Source organism: Oncorhynchus keta, chromosome 6 (genome assembly GCF_023373465.1).
Source record: "Oncorhynchus keta strain PuntledgeMale-10-30-2019 chromosome 6, Oket_V2, whole genome shotgun sequence".
NCBI lineage: Eukaryota > Metazoa > Chordata > Actinopteri > Salmoniformes > Salmonidae > Oncorhynchus > Oncorhynchus keta.
Genome location: NC_068426.1, coordinates 30,096,480 through 30,112,715, shown reverse-complemented (window position 1 = coordinate 30,112,715; position 16,236 = coordinate 30,096,480). Strand labels below are relative to the sequence as shown.

The following is a 16,236-nucleotide window of genomic DNA, read 5'->3' as shown; positions in this document are numbered from 1 at the left end:
CATTTTGATATGCTCGAAAAAGAAGCGAACAAGAGAAGACCTTTAATCGAGTTCTGCGAACGAAACTGAAGAGAAGCCGTCTAAAATTCCAAATGTAACATTGGAGGGGTGACGTTTTTATAACTATGTCTCCAGAAGATAGAGCATTGCTCACAAGTATGAGCAAGCAGTTTAAAAAAAACTGGATCTATTGCATGGGCTACTGAGGGAGGTTGAGGCCTTAAAAACAGGAATGGATTACATTAATAAAATGCTGGAAGAAATACGAGCGGATAATAAAATATTGAAAACTACCGTGGACTCCCTAAAAGACACTACAGAGAGGCTCTGGTATGATAAAACAATGAAAGCCGAATTACTTGATCTAAAGTGCAGAAGTATGAAGAATAATAAAATAAATAAATAACAGGTGGAAACAATTGATTTTCAAACGGGCTCACCGTTTCGGTGGAAGAGCAGAGGGAAGGCCCCGTCCGATCGTAGCTATGCTAACCCACTACAACATGAAAATTGTCTAGTTTACAACAGGGTAGGGAAGAACACCCCATTCTCTATTAATGAACAATTTCCTCATGAAATAGTGGCGACACGACGTGCCCTGTACCCCACTTTCAAAAGGCTCCGAGCAGAGAAGCAGAATGTTTCGTCTAGTGGTCGATAAATTATACGTCAACAACTAAATGTTCAAGGACTCAAAGATTACAACGTGTCTGTGAGTGATAGCTACCTCCTGTTGAAGAAGTTTCCAGATACATATTTGCACCGCATTACACAGTAAACATATGGATTCCACTAACCGGTGCCCCCACACATTGACTCTGTACCGGCTATATACACCTGTATATGTTGTTATTTTTCACCCCTCCTCTTTAATTACTTGTTACTTTTATCTCTTATCCGTATTTTTTTAACCTGCACCTTCGGTTAAGGGGCTGGTAAGTAAGCATGTCACTGTAAATTCTACACCTGTTGTATTCGGCGCCTGTGACTAATAACATTTGATTTGATTGATTTGTTTTTTACATGAACAACTTTTATTTGTCTTTTTCATACAGTATGGAACCGTGGACTATGTGGACTTAAAATAAGGTTGGACTTGTGGTAATGCAGAATGGGTATGATGAACTTATCCTTTTTCTATTTAGGCAATATGGAACTTTGGATGTAGTATCAGGGGAAGGCGAAGTTGGGTAAGGCTGATCTTTTTTCTTTCTGATTATTTATTTATTTAATTCGAAGATTGAACATTAGAAATACCAAGGTTGTTTTTTTCAGTTTGATATGATATGGCCTAATTGTAGAGGTCGGGTACATTATGACTTAAAAGCTGTTATATAGTGCGGCCCTTGTTCGCCGATGTGAATCGGAACGATTAGCTTTTAAGATAAAACGTAATAAATATTAATAGATTTATTATAAGGCTAAATTATTTATAACTAAAAACCTGCCCAGGTTCTCTATTGGAATAGTCCTATACGATCCTAAAATAATTGGTGTTATTACCCTTTTACATTTAAAATTAAATCTCAATATAAAAAATGTAAAGGATGATTATTGTTCCGATACACAACGGCAAATGGAGTAGGTATTGTCTACAGGGTTGTTGTTTCTATTAGTGTGTGGCGGGCTGGTTAAGACAGATAAACTGATTGTAGTCAAAGGTAGAACTAACACAATCACTGGCTTATGGAAGCACTTCCCTAAGGGAGAGAGAGGTATATTATATTTCTATATAAGCTATTTATGCTACCTTTTATATTATTGAGTCTAACGATATAGGCCTATGTGTAAAACAGCCGAGGTGATAGCGCAACGACCCTGGAATAAAAACAAAATGTGTATCGGTGGAGAGAGGGTTGGTTTTACAGGTTTACTCGCTCTGTATTATATGCATGTATTCTTGACTATCGTGCCATGGCTGTGTCAGAGTCGATTGTAAGTTAAACTTGGGTATTCCTTTATGGGCAGTGTGATGCCTAAGACACATTTTTACTTGCAGTCATTAGCGGCCGTTAGAATCTATGTTCCTTTTCTCTACAAAACATGATTTAGTACTTGGTGGCAAAACCCTTGTTGGCAATCACAGAGGTCAGACATTTCTTGTAGTTGGCCACCAGGTTTGCACACATCTCAGGAGGGATTTTGTCCCACTACTCTTTTTTATTTTTTTTATTTTACCTTTATTTAACTAGGCAAGTCAGTTAAGAACAAATTCTTATTTTCAATGACTGCCTAGGAACAGTGGGTTAACTGCCTGTTCAGTGGCAGATCGACAGATTTGTACCTTGTCAGTTGGGGGGTTTGAACTTGCAACCTTCCGGTTACTAGTCCAACACTCTAACCACTAGGCTACTTTGCAGATCTTCTCCAAGTCATTAAGGTTTCGAGGCTGACGTTTGGCAACTCGAACCTTCAGCTCCCTCCACAGATTTTCTATGGGATTAAGGTCTGGAGACTGGCTAGGCCACTCCAGGACCTTAATGTGCTTCTTCTTGAGCCACTCCTTTGTTGCCTTGGCCATGTGTTTTGGGTCATTGTCATGCTGGAATACCCATCCACGACCCATTTTCAATGTCCTGGCTGAGGGAAGGAGATTGTCACCCAAGATTTGACGGTACGTGGTCCCGTCCATCGTCCCTTTGATGCGGTGAAGTTGTCCTGTCCCCAGAAAAACACCCCAAAGCATAATGTTTCCACCTCCATGTTTGGCGGTGGGGATGGTGTTCTTGGGGTCATAGGCAGCATTCCTCCTCCTTCAAACACGGCGAGTTGAGTTGATCCCAAAGAGCTCCATTTTGGTCTCATCTGACCACAACACTTTCACCCAGTTGTCCTCTGAATCATTCAGATGTTCATTGGCAAACTTCTGCAGGCAAACTGCTGCAGGATTTCAGTCCTTCATGGCGTAGTGTGTTACCAATTGTTTTCTTGGTGACTATGGTCCCAGCTGCCTTGAGATCATTGACAAGATCCTCCTGTGTAGTTCTGGGCTGATTCCTCACCGTTCTCAGGATCATTGCAACTCCACGAGGTGAGATCTTGCATGGAGCCCCAGGCCGAGGGAGATTGACAGTTCTTTTGTGTTTCTTCCATTTGCGAATAATCGCACCAACTGTTGTCACCTACTCACCAAGCTGATGGGCGATGGTCTTGTAGCCCATTCCAGCCTTGTGTAGGTCTACAATCTTGTCCCTGACATCCTTGGAGAGCTCTTTGGTCTTGGTGGAGAGTTTGGAATCTGATTGATTGCTTCTGTGGACAGGTGTCTTTTATACAGGTAACAAACTGAGATTAGGAGCACTCCCTTTAAGAGCGTGCTCCTAATCTCAGCTCGTTACCTGTATAAAAGACACCTGGGAGCCAGAAATCTTTCTGATTGAGAGGGGGTCAAATAGTTATTTCCCTCATTAAAATGAAAATCAATGTATAACATTTTTGGCATGCGTTTTTCTGGATTTTTTTGTTGTTATTCTGTCTCTCACTGTTCAAATAAACCTACCATTAAAATTATAGACGGATCATTTCTCTGTGAGTGGGCAAACGTACAAAATCAGCAGGGGATCAAATACTTTTTCGCCCTCACTGTATTTGGGGCATACAACTATCTCAGCTCTGTAGACTTTGCTGCGAAGAGACGAAATCAATAGATAATTTATTCTGGTATTGCCCCGATGTAGCTTGTTTCTGGTCACAGGTTCAGGAATTATAAAAAAAATAAAAAATCACAACATGCACTTAAAATTAACTTTACAAATACCATTGTTGGGCGATTTGGAAAGCCATCGTCAGTCAATAAATAATATAATAATACTCGTAGGAAAGGTTTTCAACTTTAGCTCACAATATGTGGATACTACATGATTATAAAGGTTTAAAAAATTATGGAAAACATCACAGCACAATTAAAAATATACGGCACATGGAAACCAAACGAGGGTGGTCTATGGTGATTAGGTGGGATGGTCTGAGAATGGCTGAGGGTTGAGATGAAAGAGTTTATGTTTGGTATTGTATTATTGTTATGTGACTGCTTTAAATATAAAAGTACCATTTCTGTCAAATGTAATGTATATGCTAAATTTTTATGTAAAATGTATGTAATATGTAGCAAAAAAAGCTGTAAAAAAAACGAAAATATATTTGTCCTCCGAAGAGGGGTGGAGGGGTTAATAAAATTAAATATATATAAACTAAATAGTACTGCTGTCCACATGTTCTCTGGTCATTTCTCTCACCAGACAGCATTGGGCAGGGACTGCATGTTGATGACCTCTCCGTCTACAGGCACTAGGACCTGTACGTTGGAAAGAGGGCCGGGGCAGAGCATGGACTCTGGGTTGTAACGGTAGTCCAGCCTCAGGTCAGTAGTGGTAGGGGTACACTTCCAGTACACTGCCAGGTTCAGAGGGGTGGACTGGATCCCATTAGAGGACACCTAGACAGAGGGACAGGTCAGAGATCAAGTCAGTGGTAGCGAGGGTGCACTTCCAGTACACTGCCAGGTTCAGAGGGAGGTTGACTGGATCCCATTAGAGGACACCTGCACACCCAGTGACACAGCATAAGGTCAGAAGGAAAACAGCAAAGATCATATTATTGAAGAGATGCCAAAACAATTAATACACTAACAATATGTGAAATAAATACATTTACAAACACAAATTTGATGGTAATAAACATTTCATTTTGAGTACAACTTATTTTACTTCTGGAGTATATACTGTAGGGGTTTTCAATATACTAAAGTGAGTATTTAATTTAGTCTGGGACTAACCTGGTATTTGAGGATGTCCACATTGTAGTAGGATGCAGCAGGGTTCTGCTCTGATGCTTTCCTGAGGTAGGATGTGAGAGCTTGCATGTTGAACCAAAAGTCCTTGGTATTAGTGTCACTTTGCGAGGGATCACTGGATAACACACACACACACACACACACACACACACACACACACACACACACACACACACACACACACACACACACACACACACACACACACACACACACACACACACACACACACACACACACACACACACACACACACACACAGGAAATGATCAGAGACTCAAGTATTCATTGCTCTGTGTGTGCATGCGCACTTGCACCGAGCTCCAATAGCTTGGAAACCCTTTAATTGCCCCCCAGCTATTAAAAAATAAATTCCGTTTGATTCAATTAGTCCAGCCATGTGGACTCAGAGTAACCCAGATGAAGCAGACCGAGAAGGACAGAAAGAAAACGGGGAAGAAAATATCTTCTTTTCCTTTGGGGGAAAAAAGGAATCCACTCTTCAAAGAGACTCTCAGGTGGCTGTCTGTTTTCCACTGATGATTCACTGCTGATAAGTTGGCTAGGGCTAAACACATGGTGGCTATGCTGGAGAAAACACAACATGAAGCTTCAATTTAGAGGTGATATTATCGCTTGTTGAGAGTTGACGTAACACTCCTCTAGACATGGCCTGTTGAGAACCTGATGTCTGACGAGGAATGGTGGAAAATAGTTTGCTGTCAGGATAATGATAGGTTTATGACCGATGCTAATAGAATTTCCCCTCAATGACGCAAGCTAGGTTTCCCCTCATTACCCCACCACCACCACCACTATCCCCTCAACACCTCTCTCTCTCTATGGGCTGCCACCCTGATATGCTCCAGTCTTGTCCACTGGTATTCAACCAGTGTTATAGCCTTTCTTTGGGTCCAAACGTACACACACCTGTATTGGAATCTGGTCATTACTGATATAGCTGAATGATTCTCTATGGTTCTGTATGCCTGTATGGTAACCACACATCAATCAGGTTAATTAAAACATTGTATGAATGTTTATGTTAACCATATCAACTGTGAATAAAACATTTTCTCCACTCACCTGAACAGTAGTGTCTGGTTGGGGAGGATCTGCTCCAGTTTGGACGTGCTCTTCAGTTTGAAGGTGAGCACGGCAGGGGAGGGGTTACTGGTGAACACCTTGATGATACCCATGGGGAAGGACAGGGTCATGTCACCAGTGATCTTTACTATGCACCTAGATAGAGAGTGAAGGAGAGCAGCACGTAAAGGGTTAAACCTGTGATCTTCACCACACCCGAGGAGACGAGAAAAGCAGCAAAGAAAGAGAGCAGGCCCTACAGCTCACGCAAAGAGACAAATTGCCACCACACTGGATAGTTTTGTTCAAGTGACATGCGGATGTTACAGCACATCAGAGATTGTACTGCCGCGGATGCGCACAGAAAAGGAAACAGTACGTGGGACATGTCTATGCATGAACTCAAAGCATTTATTGCACTCATATCAATTTGATCTGATAGGTTTGAGGTTAACTTTTTTTCCCCAAGAGACCATTCCATGCACCCGCTTCAGAGAGATTGAGAGACACCTGCATTTTGATGGCGAGGATACCAAACACGCGTGCAGGCGGACCAAGATCACTGCCGTCTCAGACACCTGGAAATGTTGTGTGAAGAACTGCATTGCCAGGAGAGAATATAACTGTTGATGAGCAACTATTCCAAAACCAATTCTCGGTGCCATTTCACCCAATACATGGCCAACAAACTGGACCCAAGTTTTGGTAGGCCGCCGATGTCGAATCCAAGTACTTGCTCAATGGCTTTCCATATCTGGGGAAAGATGAATCCAGGCCAGCGGGTGATCGACTGTTTGAGCCTGTGGTTTTGAGACTCAGAGCGTTACATTTATTTATTTTTTATTTTACCTTTATTTAACTAGGCAAGTCAGTTAAGAACAAATTCTTATTTGCAATGACAGCCTAGGAACAGTGGGTTAACTGCCTGTTCAGGGCAGAACGACAGATTTGTACCTTGTCAGCTCGGGGGTTTGAACTTGCAACCTTCCAGTTACTCATCCAACGCTCTAACCACTAGGCTACCCTGCCGCCCCATGGGCAAAGGCACATGGGCAAAGGCAGTGACAACGGACAACTTCTTCACATCAATTTCCCTGGCAGACAAGTTGATTGCAAAGAAGACTAGCCTGCTCGGAACCTTGAACAAACAGAGTAGGGAGCTGCCGCCCTCTGCGCAAAACATACCAGCGGAGCTGTACTCCATATCGGTGACGGAGAGAGACAACCACCTGGTTATATTATCTTTTACTTTCTATATTGTCAAATGAAGCTGAAACTTAACTGTATTACTTACCAATCAAATCTATAAATCAAATGTATCAAATGTATTACACTAATGTTTTATTGTAGGGAACGAAAATAAGCTATACGTTTTTCACGACGACTTTGTAGAACGTTACAAAACTTATCCTTGACTCTATCCAAACAAATAACGATTGTTTTATATCTTGTCATGGATATATTTCCACATCCTTTATAATTGTTTATGCACTATTTAGCAAATCTAATTTTATTACTCACATGCACCGAACACAACAGGTGTTGTACAATAAAATGCTTACTTACGAATCCCTAACCAACAACGCAGTTTAAAGAAATACGGATAAGAATAAGAAATAAAAGTAACAAGTAATTAAAGAGCAGCAGTAAAATGGGTCAGAAGTTTACATACACTCAATTAGTATTTGGTAGCATTGCCTTTAAATTGTTTCGGTCTTCGGTCAAAAGTTTCGGGAGCCTTCCACAAGCTTCCCACAATAAGTTGGGTGAATATTGGCCCACTCCTGACAGAGCTGTCGTAACTGAGACAGGTTTGTCGGCCTCCTTGCTCACACACGCTTTTTCAGTTCTGCCCACAAATTTTCTATAGGATTGAGGTCAGGGCTTTGTGATGTCCACTCCAATACCTTGACTTTGCTGTCCTTAAGCCATTTTGCCACAACTCTGGAAGTATGCTTGGGGCCATTGTCCATATGGAAGACCCATTTAGACCCAAGCTTTAGACCCAAGCTTCAACTTCCTGACTGATGTCTTGAGATGTTGCTCCATGTAAATTTTCCATCCTCATTATGCCCTCAATTTTGTGAAGTGCACCAGTCCCTCCTGCAGCAAAGCACCCCCACAACATGAGGCTGCCATCCCCGTGCTTCACGGTTGGAATGGTGTTCTTCAGCTTGCAAGCCTCCCCCTTTGTCCTCCAAACATAACGATGGTCATTATGGCCAAACAGTTATATTTTTGTTTCATCAGACCAGAGGACATTTATCCAAAAAGTACAATCTTTGTCCCCATTTTCAGTTGCAAATTGTACTCTGGCTTTTTAATGGCGGTTTTGGAGCAGTAGCTTCTTCATTGCTGAGTGGCCTTTCAGGTTATGTCGATATAGGACTTGTTTTACTGTGGATATAGATACTTTTGTACCCGTTTCCTCCAGCATCTTCACAAGGTCCTTTGCTGTTGTTCTGGGATTGATTTGCCCTTCTCGAACCAAAGTACGTTCATCTCTAGGAGACAGAACGCGTCTCCTTCCTGAGCGGTATGACGGCAGCGTGGTCTCCTGTTTATACTTGCATACTATTGTTTGTACAGATGAATGTGGTACCTTCAGGCGTTTGGATATTGGTCCCAAGGATGAACCAGACTTGTGGAGGTCTACAATTGTTTTTCTGAGGTCTGGGCTGATTTCTTTAGATTTTCCCATGATGTAAAGCAAAGAGGCACTGAGTTTGAAAATAGGCCTTGAAATACATCCACAGGTACACCACCAATTGATTGAAATGATGTCAATTGTCAAACTTCTAAAGCCATGACATAATTTTCTGGAATTTCCCAAGCTGTTTAAAGGCACAGTCAACTTAGTGTATGTAAACTTCTGACCCACTGGAATTGTGATAGAGTGAATAAGTGAAATAATCTGTCTGTAAACAATTGTTGGAAAAATGACTTGTGTCATGCACAAAGTAGATGTCCTAAACGACTTGTCAAAACTATAGTGGTTGAAAAACCACTCCACAAATGGCTTCAACCAACCTAAGTGTATGTAAACTTCTGACTTAAACTGTACATGTAGGTAGAGTTATTAAAGTGACTATGCATAGATGATAACAACAAAGAGTAGCAGCGGTGTAAAAGAGGGGGGCAATGCAAATAGTCTGGGTAGCCATTTGATTAGGTGTTCAGGAGTCTTATGGCTTGGGGGTAGAAGCTGTTTAGAAGCCTCTTGGACCTAGACTTGGTGCTCTGGTACCGCTTGCCGTGCAGTAGCAGAGAGAACAGTCTATGAATAGGGTGGCTGGAGTCTTTGACAATTTTTAGGGCCTTGTTCTGACACCGCCTGGTATAGAGGTCCTGGAGGGCAGGAAGCTTGGCCCCGTTCACACTACCCTCTGTAGTGCCATGTGGTTGGAGGCCGAGCAGTTGCCATACCAGGCAGTGATGCAACCAGTCACGATGCTCCCGATGCTGCAGCTGTAGAACCTTTTCAGGATCTGAGGACCCATGACAAATCTTTTCAGTCTCCTGAGGGGGAATAGGTTTTGTCGTGCCCTCTTCACGACTGTCTTGGTGTGCTTGGACCATGTTAATTTGTTGGTGATGTGGACACCAAGGAACTCGAAGCTCTCAACCTGTTCCACTGCAGCCTCGTCGATGAGAATGGGGGCGTGCTCGGTCCTCATTTTCCTGTCGTCCACAATCATCTCCTTTGTCTTGGGCAATTCCAGTCATCGAGGGCCTGATTGGTGTCACAGTTTGCCGCCGCCAACACACCGTACGCCAATAATAACCTAATCGTGATCATAGGCATTGGTGCTTATGTTTATTGCAAATCATTTGGCCTGGGGTTAATATGCATCTGATGCGTATGCTAAAGGGACGCCCGGAAACGTTCTCTATCTAGCCTAGCGGGTACTTATAGGCTGAAAAGCCCAGCGGTTCTATTGTTAAACCTGTGCTCTTCACTATGCACCTGAGCGGCACAGCAGAGTGTTAACACAAAGGGTTAAACATCTGCCCACTAGTCCAGTCTATCACAGTACTGTACCTTTAATGGAATTGTAGTCCAAGGCAGTGCACAGTCTCAGTCTTAGTTAGTCCACTCGTTTAACTCCAAATGTAACTCATCCACGTCTAAATTCGACCCTGTACAACTCAGGCCAAGGCTACCTCAGTCCAAATGTAAACAAGGCCTGGTAGTCTAGCCCCATCCCAGTCTGTGGTCCACGTGCGAGCCCCAACCCTGCCCTGTGTGTCCACTGCACTGCTTATGAAATGTTCCATTTGCTAATCCCTGCAAAAATAATCATTTTGCACAGCAGCAATCTAACAGCAGTTAACCAATAAAAGGGTGTATGTTTTCTATGTCCCAGACTATAATCTGCCCCATGTGGGTTATCCACTATGAAAGAGTAATGTAAAACCAAAATCATCGCACGCACAGACGCACAGAGAGACGCACACAGACAGATGCACACAAACAGACGCACACAGACAGAAAAACAAACGCACAGTCAGACAGACGCGCAGTCAGACAGACGCGCAGTCAGACAGGCGCGCAGTCAGACAGGCGCGCAGTCAGACAGGCGCGCAGTCAGACAGACGCGCAGACAGACAGACGCGCGCAGACAGACAGACGCGCGCAGACAGACAGACGCAGACAGACGCGCGCAGACAGACAGACGCGCGCAGACAGACGCGCGCAGACAGACAGACGCACAGACAGACAGGCGCACACACAGACAGACACACAGACAGACAGGCGCACACACAGACAGACAGGCGCACACACAGACGCACACAGACAGACAGGCGCACACACAGACACGCACACAGACAGGCGCACAGACAGACAGGCGCACACACAGACAGACGCACAGACAGACAGACGCACAGACAGACAGACGCACAGACAGACAGACACACAGACAGACAGACGCACAGACAGACAGGCGCACACACAGATGCACACAGACAGACAGAAGCACAGACAGACAGACAGACGCACAGACAGACAGACAGAAGCACAGACAGACAGACAGACGCACAGTCAGGCGCACAGACAGGCGCACAGACAGGCGCACAGACAGGCGCACAGACAGACAGACGCACAGACAGACAGACGCACAGTCAGACAGAAGCACAGTCAGACACACAGACAGGCGCACAGACAGACGCACAGTCAGACACACAGACAGGCGCGCACACAGACAGACAGGCGCACACACATATGCACACAGACAGACAAACGCACAGACAGACAGAAGCATAGGCAGACAGACGCACAGACGCACAGTCAGACAGACACACAGTCAGACACACAGACAGGCGCACACACAGATGCACACAGACAGACAAAGCACAGACAGACACGCACAGTCAGACAGGCGCACAGTCAGACAGACGCACAGACAGACAGACGCACAGACAGACACGCGCACACACAGATGCACACAGACAGACAGAAGCACAGTCAGACAGACGCACAGACAGACAGACGCACAGACAGACAGACGCACAGACAGACGCACAGTCAGACAGGCAGTCACACAGTCAGACAGATGCACAGACAGACAGGCGCACACACAGACAGACAGACAGGCGCACACACAGACAGACACACAGACAGACAGACAGACGCACAGCCAGACAGACGCACAGACAGACAGGCGCACACACAGACAGACAGACAGACAGGCGCACACACAGACAGGCGCACACACAGACAGGCGCACACACAGACAGGCGCACAGACAGACAGGCGCACACACAGACAGACACAGACAGGCGCACACACAGACAGACGCACAGACAGACACACAGACGCACACACAGACAGACAGACAGACAGACAGAGACACACACAGACGCAGACAGACAGACAGACGCACACAGACAGACAGACGCACAGTCAGACAGACAGAAGCACAGTCAGACAGACAGACAGAAGCACAGTCAGACAGACAGACACACAGTCAGACAGACAGACGCACAGACAGGCGCACACACAGACGCAGACAGACAGACAGCGCACACAGACAGACAGACAGACGCACAGTCAGACAGACAGACGCACAGTCAGACAGACAGACGCACAGTCAGACAGACAGACGCACAGTCAGACAGACAGACGCACAGTCAGACAGACAGACAGCACAGTCAGACAGACAGGCGCACAGACAGACAGACGCAGTCAGACAGAAGCACAGTCAGACACACAGACAGGCGCACAGACAGACAGACAGTCAGACACACAGATGCACACAGACAGACAAAGCACAGACAGACAGTCAGACAGACGCACAGTCAGACACACAGACAGGCGCGCGCACAGACAGACAGGCGCACACACAGATGCACACAGACAGACAGACGCACAGACAGATAGACGCACAGTCAGACAGACGCACAGACAGACACGCGCACACACAGATGCACACAGACAGACAGACAGACAGACAGGCGCACAGACAGACAGACACAGACAGACAGGCGCACACACAGATGCACACAGACAGACAGAAGCACAGACAGACAGACAGAAGCACAGACAGACAGACAGACGCACAGACAGACAGACAGACGCACAGTCAGACAGACAGACGCACAGACAGACAGACAGACGCACAGTCAGACAGAAGCACAGTCAGACACACAGACAGGCGCACAGACAGGCGCACAGACAGACGCACAGACAGGCGCACAGACAGGCGCACAGTCAGACACACAGACAGGCGCGCACACAGACAGACAGGCGCACACACAGATGCACACAGACAGACAGAAGCACAGACAGACAGACGCACAGTCAGACACACAGACAGGCGCGCGCACAGACAGACAGGCGCACACACAGATGCACACAGACAGACAAACGCACAGACAGACAGACGCACACACAGACAGACAGACGCACAGTCAGACAGGCGCACACACAGACACGCGCACACACAGATGCACACAGACAGACAAAGCACAGACAGACGCACACACAGACAGACAGACAGACACACAGACAGACAGGCGCACACACAGACAGACAGATGCACAGACAGACAGGCGCACACACAGACACACAGACAGGCGCACACACACACACACACACAGACAGACAGACAGACAGACAGACAGACACACAGACAGACAGACGCACAGACAGACAGGCGCACACACAGACAGGCGCACAGACAGACAGGCGCACACACAGACAGGCGCACACACAGACAGGCACACACACAGACAGACGCACAGACAGGCGCACACACAGACGCACACACAGACAGACAGACAGACAGACGCACACACAGACAGACAGACAGACGCACACAGACAGACAGACGCACAGTCAGACAGACAGGCGCACAGTCAGACAGACAGACGCACAGTCAGACAGACAGACGCACAGTCAGACAGACAGGCGCACAGACAGACGCACACACAGACGCAGACAGACAGACAGACGCACACAGACAGACAGACAGACGCACAGTCAGACAGACAGACGCACAGTCAGACAGACAGACGCACAGTCAGACAGACAGACGCACAGTCAGACAGACAGACGCACAGTCAGACAGACAGACGCACAGTCAGACAGGCGCACAGACAGACAGAAGCACAGTCAGACACACAGACAGGCGCACAGACAGACGCACAGTCAGACACACAGATGCACACAGACAGACAAACGCACAGACAGACGCACAGTCAGACAGACGCACAGTCAGACACACAGACAGGCGCGCGCACAGACAGACAGGCGCACACACAGATGACAGACAGACAGACGCACAGACAGATAGACGCACAGACAGACACGCGCACAGACAGACAGAAGCACAGACAGACAGGTGCACAGACAGACAGGTGCACAGACAGACAGGCGCACACACAGATGCACACAGACAGACAGATGCACACAGACAGACAGGCGCACACACAGATGCACACAGACAGACAGGCGCACAGACAGACAGACAGACAGACAGACAGGCGCACAGACAGACAGACAGACAGACAGACAGACAGGCGCACAGACAGACAGACAGACAGACAGACAGACAGGCGCACAGACAGGCGCACAGACAGACAGGCGCACAGACAGACAGACAGACAGACAGGCGCACAGTCAGACAGACGCACAGTCAGACACACAGACAGACGCACAGACACACAGACACACAGACACACAGACAGACAGACAGACAGACAGACAGACAGACAGACAGGCAGGCAGGCAGGCAGGCAGGCAGGCTCGTCATGTGTGTGTGAAGTATGGAGCAAATTTTTACTTGAATATTCGTGTAACATATTATGTGCATTGACGAGTTCAATAGCTATATGCAGCAGTAAATGCAGTGCAACAATGGTTGTTCAAAGTGTGTACAGTGATATGTGTGTGTGTGTGTGTCTATGTGCAAGGTGTGTGTTTACTTGCGTGCAGGTTGTGTGTTCGTGCTTGGGTGCTGTGTGTGTTAGGCCCAGGCTAGCTCTCTGTGCTGTAGGTGGTCATGTGAGACTCACTTAGTGGGATCAGCTCCTTTGAAGTAGGCATTAACAGACTCTGTGAAGGCCACAGCGATGGGCAAGGCATCCTGGGATGCCAGGGTCACCGGGCTGGGACCGCGAGATGTCCCTGACAGAGGGAGAGATAGAAAGGGAGAGAGATAAAGAGAAAGAAATCAAGAAAGAAAGAGGAGGAGGGAGAGGGAGTTGTGGGGGATAGAGAGGGAGAGAGATAAAGAGAAAGAAAGAAAGAAAGAAAGAAAGAAAGAAAGAAAGAAAGAAAGAAAGAAAGAAAGAAAGAAAGAAAGAAAGAAAGAAAGAAAGAAAGAGGAGGAGGGAGAGGGAGTTGTGGGGAGAGAGAGGGAGAGAGATAAAGAAAGATCAAATGAGTGTACTGTTATAACTGAAGTGTACAGTTCAATTGAACATTGAGATCAAAACGAGAAAGGCTCACACTCATTCATTCAACAGACAACACAACCTGAAGAACACAGTTAATTTACTACATAATAAGGTCATTCATTATTTATATCATTAAGGAAAATAGGCTAATAATCATTCCATTATTTCAGAGGAAAAGTACATTTAAAAATTCCCAAGACATTACATGCCAAAACAAATCACACCTCTCTAGGAATGAAATGTTCTAGATTTGGGTAAAATATTATGTAATGTTAAGAATTATTATAAATGTACAATTGGAATGAATTACTGTCTGGGATTCTTTGAGTAAGAACTGTTAAACACTGAAATTAACTTCCAGCCTTTAAATGATTTGTTATTTAACAGAACACAACCATGCTTTACGGTTTGTTGATTACATGGACGTTCACAGTGAGAGACGGGCGTATGCTGACAGACGCGTTGAAAAGAGAGGTACATTTCATAAGCAGGCAGACAGAGATTAGACAGCCAATCCGAGTGGCCGTTGTTAGTGTGTCACACACAGAGGCGTGTCCGGGCTATTTGACCACACCCCCTACCTGCAGGCGTTTCACAGCGCTTCTCAAAGGTGGGCAGCTTCCCAATGAAACCATCATCCTCTTTAAAGGGCCCAACAAAAGAAAAGAAAGAGGAAAGAAACCAAAACCCCCAAGAACGTGGTGAGATGAGGTGAGATGATGACACAGGGCAATGGGCTCCAAACCAACACACCTGGGCGTGAATGTGAGCACCTGTACGAAATCAGGATGGGTGACAAACCCTAAAGACACACTGTGTGCATTAGGTGCTTTACGGGGTGACAGTGAGGGTGGAGGTGGGAGAAAGGAGACTCACTTTGGTTGAGGAGAAACAGAGGAGATGGAGAAAGGAGGAACTCTGGTTCCGGAGAGGAGCGGGAGAGACGAAAGGTATGCTCAGACCCTGTGAGGAGGAGAGGTGTGAGGGAAGGAGAGAAGCCCGATAAGATTTAAAGACAAGAAGTGGGGTTAGGTCAGGTGAGAGTGGAGAGGAAACAAGCTGAGAATTGTTTGAGAGGAAAGGACGTTGTTAAGAAATGTGAATCGCAGTAGAGGAGGTGAAAGGAGAAGATTGTAAAGAGGAGGTACAGAGAAGGGAAGGTGATGGAGCTTGGTCATGTTCTTACCCACGGTGGGTGTGTTGGAGGCACTGAGGGAGGCGGTGGAGGACAGGGAGGAGGAGCTCTCTGCCCGGGCGAGGGGAGCAGCCAGAGGAAGACTGGCGTTGGACAATGTCTTTGGCGGGCTGAACGGCCGCACCTGGTTGGATAGACCACACAAACCCGGAAAATTTAACCAATAGTAACGGATATGGCACGTTAACCCCATACAGGGTACTGTATATAGCAAGAGTGAAAAACTCTAAATAAATGTAGTCCACTATCCTTAATTAATAGA

At 46.1% G+C, this 16,236-nt stretch overlaps 1 protein-coding gene across 11 annotated transcripts in view; it reads right to left on the bottom strand.

Moving 5' to 3' along the window:
• LOC118385374 (F-BAR domain only protein 2) overlaps positions 1-16,236 on the bottom strand; it is a 99,323-nt gene that overhangs the window by 5,278 nt on the left and 77,809 nt on the right. For 8 of the 11 annotated variants that reach the window (XM_052521300.1, XM_052521304.1, XM_052521301.1 and 5 more), the window contains 7 exons: positions 15,966-16,098; positions 15,656-15,742; positions 15,361-15,420; positions 14,396-14,507; positions 5,879-6,034; positions 4,775-4,907; positions 4,236-4,435 (listed from right to left, as the gene is read on the bottom strand). In XM_052521300.1, coding sequence (XP_052377260.1) covers positions 4,236-4,435; positions 4,775-4,907; positions 5,879-6,034; positions 14,396-14,507; positions 15,361-15,420; positions 15,656-15,742; positions 15,966-16,098 — 881 coding nt within the window. The remainder of the gene's footprint in view (positions 1-4,235; positions 4,436-4,774; positions 4,908-5,878; positions 6,035-14,395; positions 14,508-15,360; positions 15,421-15,655; positions 15,743-15,965; positions 16,099-16,236) is intronic. The other 3 variants (XM_052521303.1, XM_052521306.1, XM_052521302.1) reach the window with 2 other exon arrangements.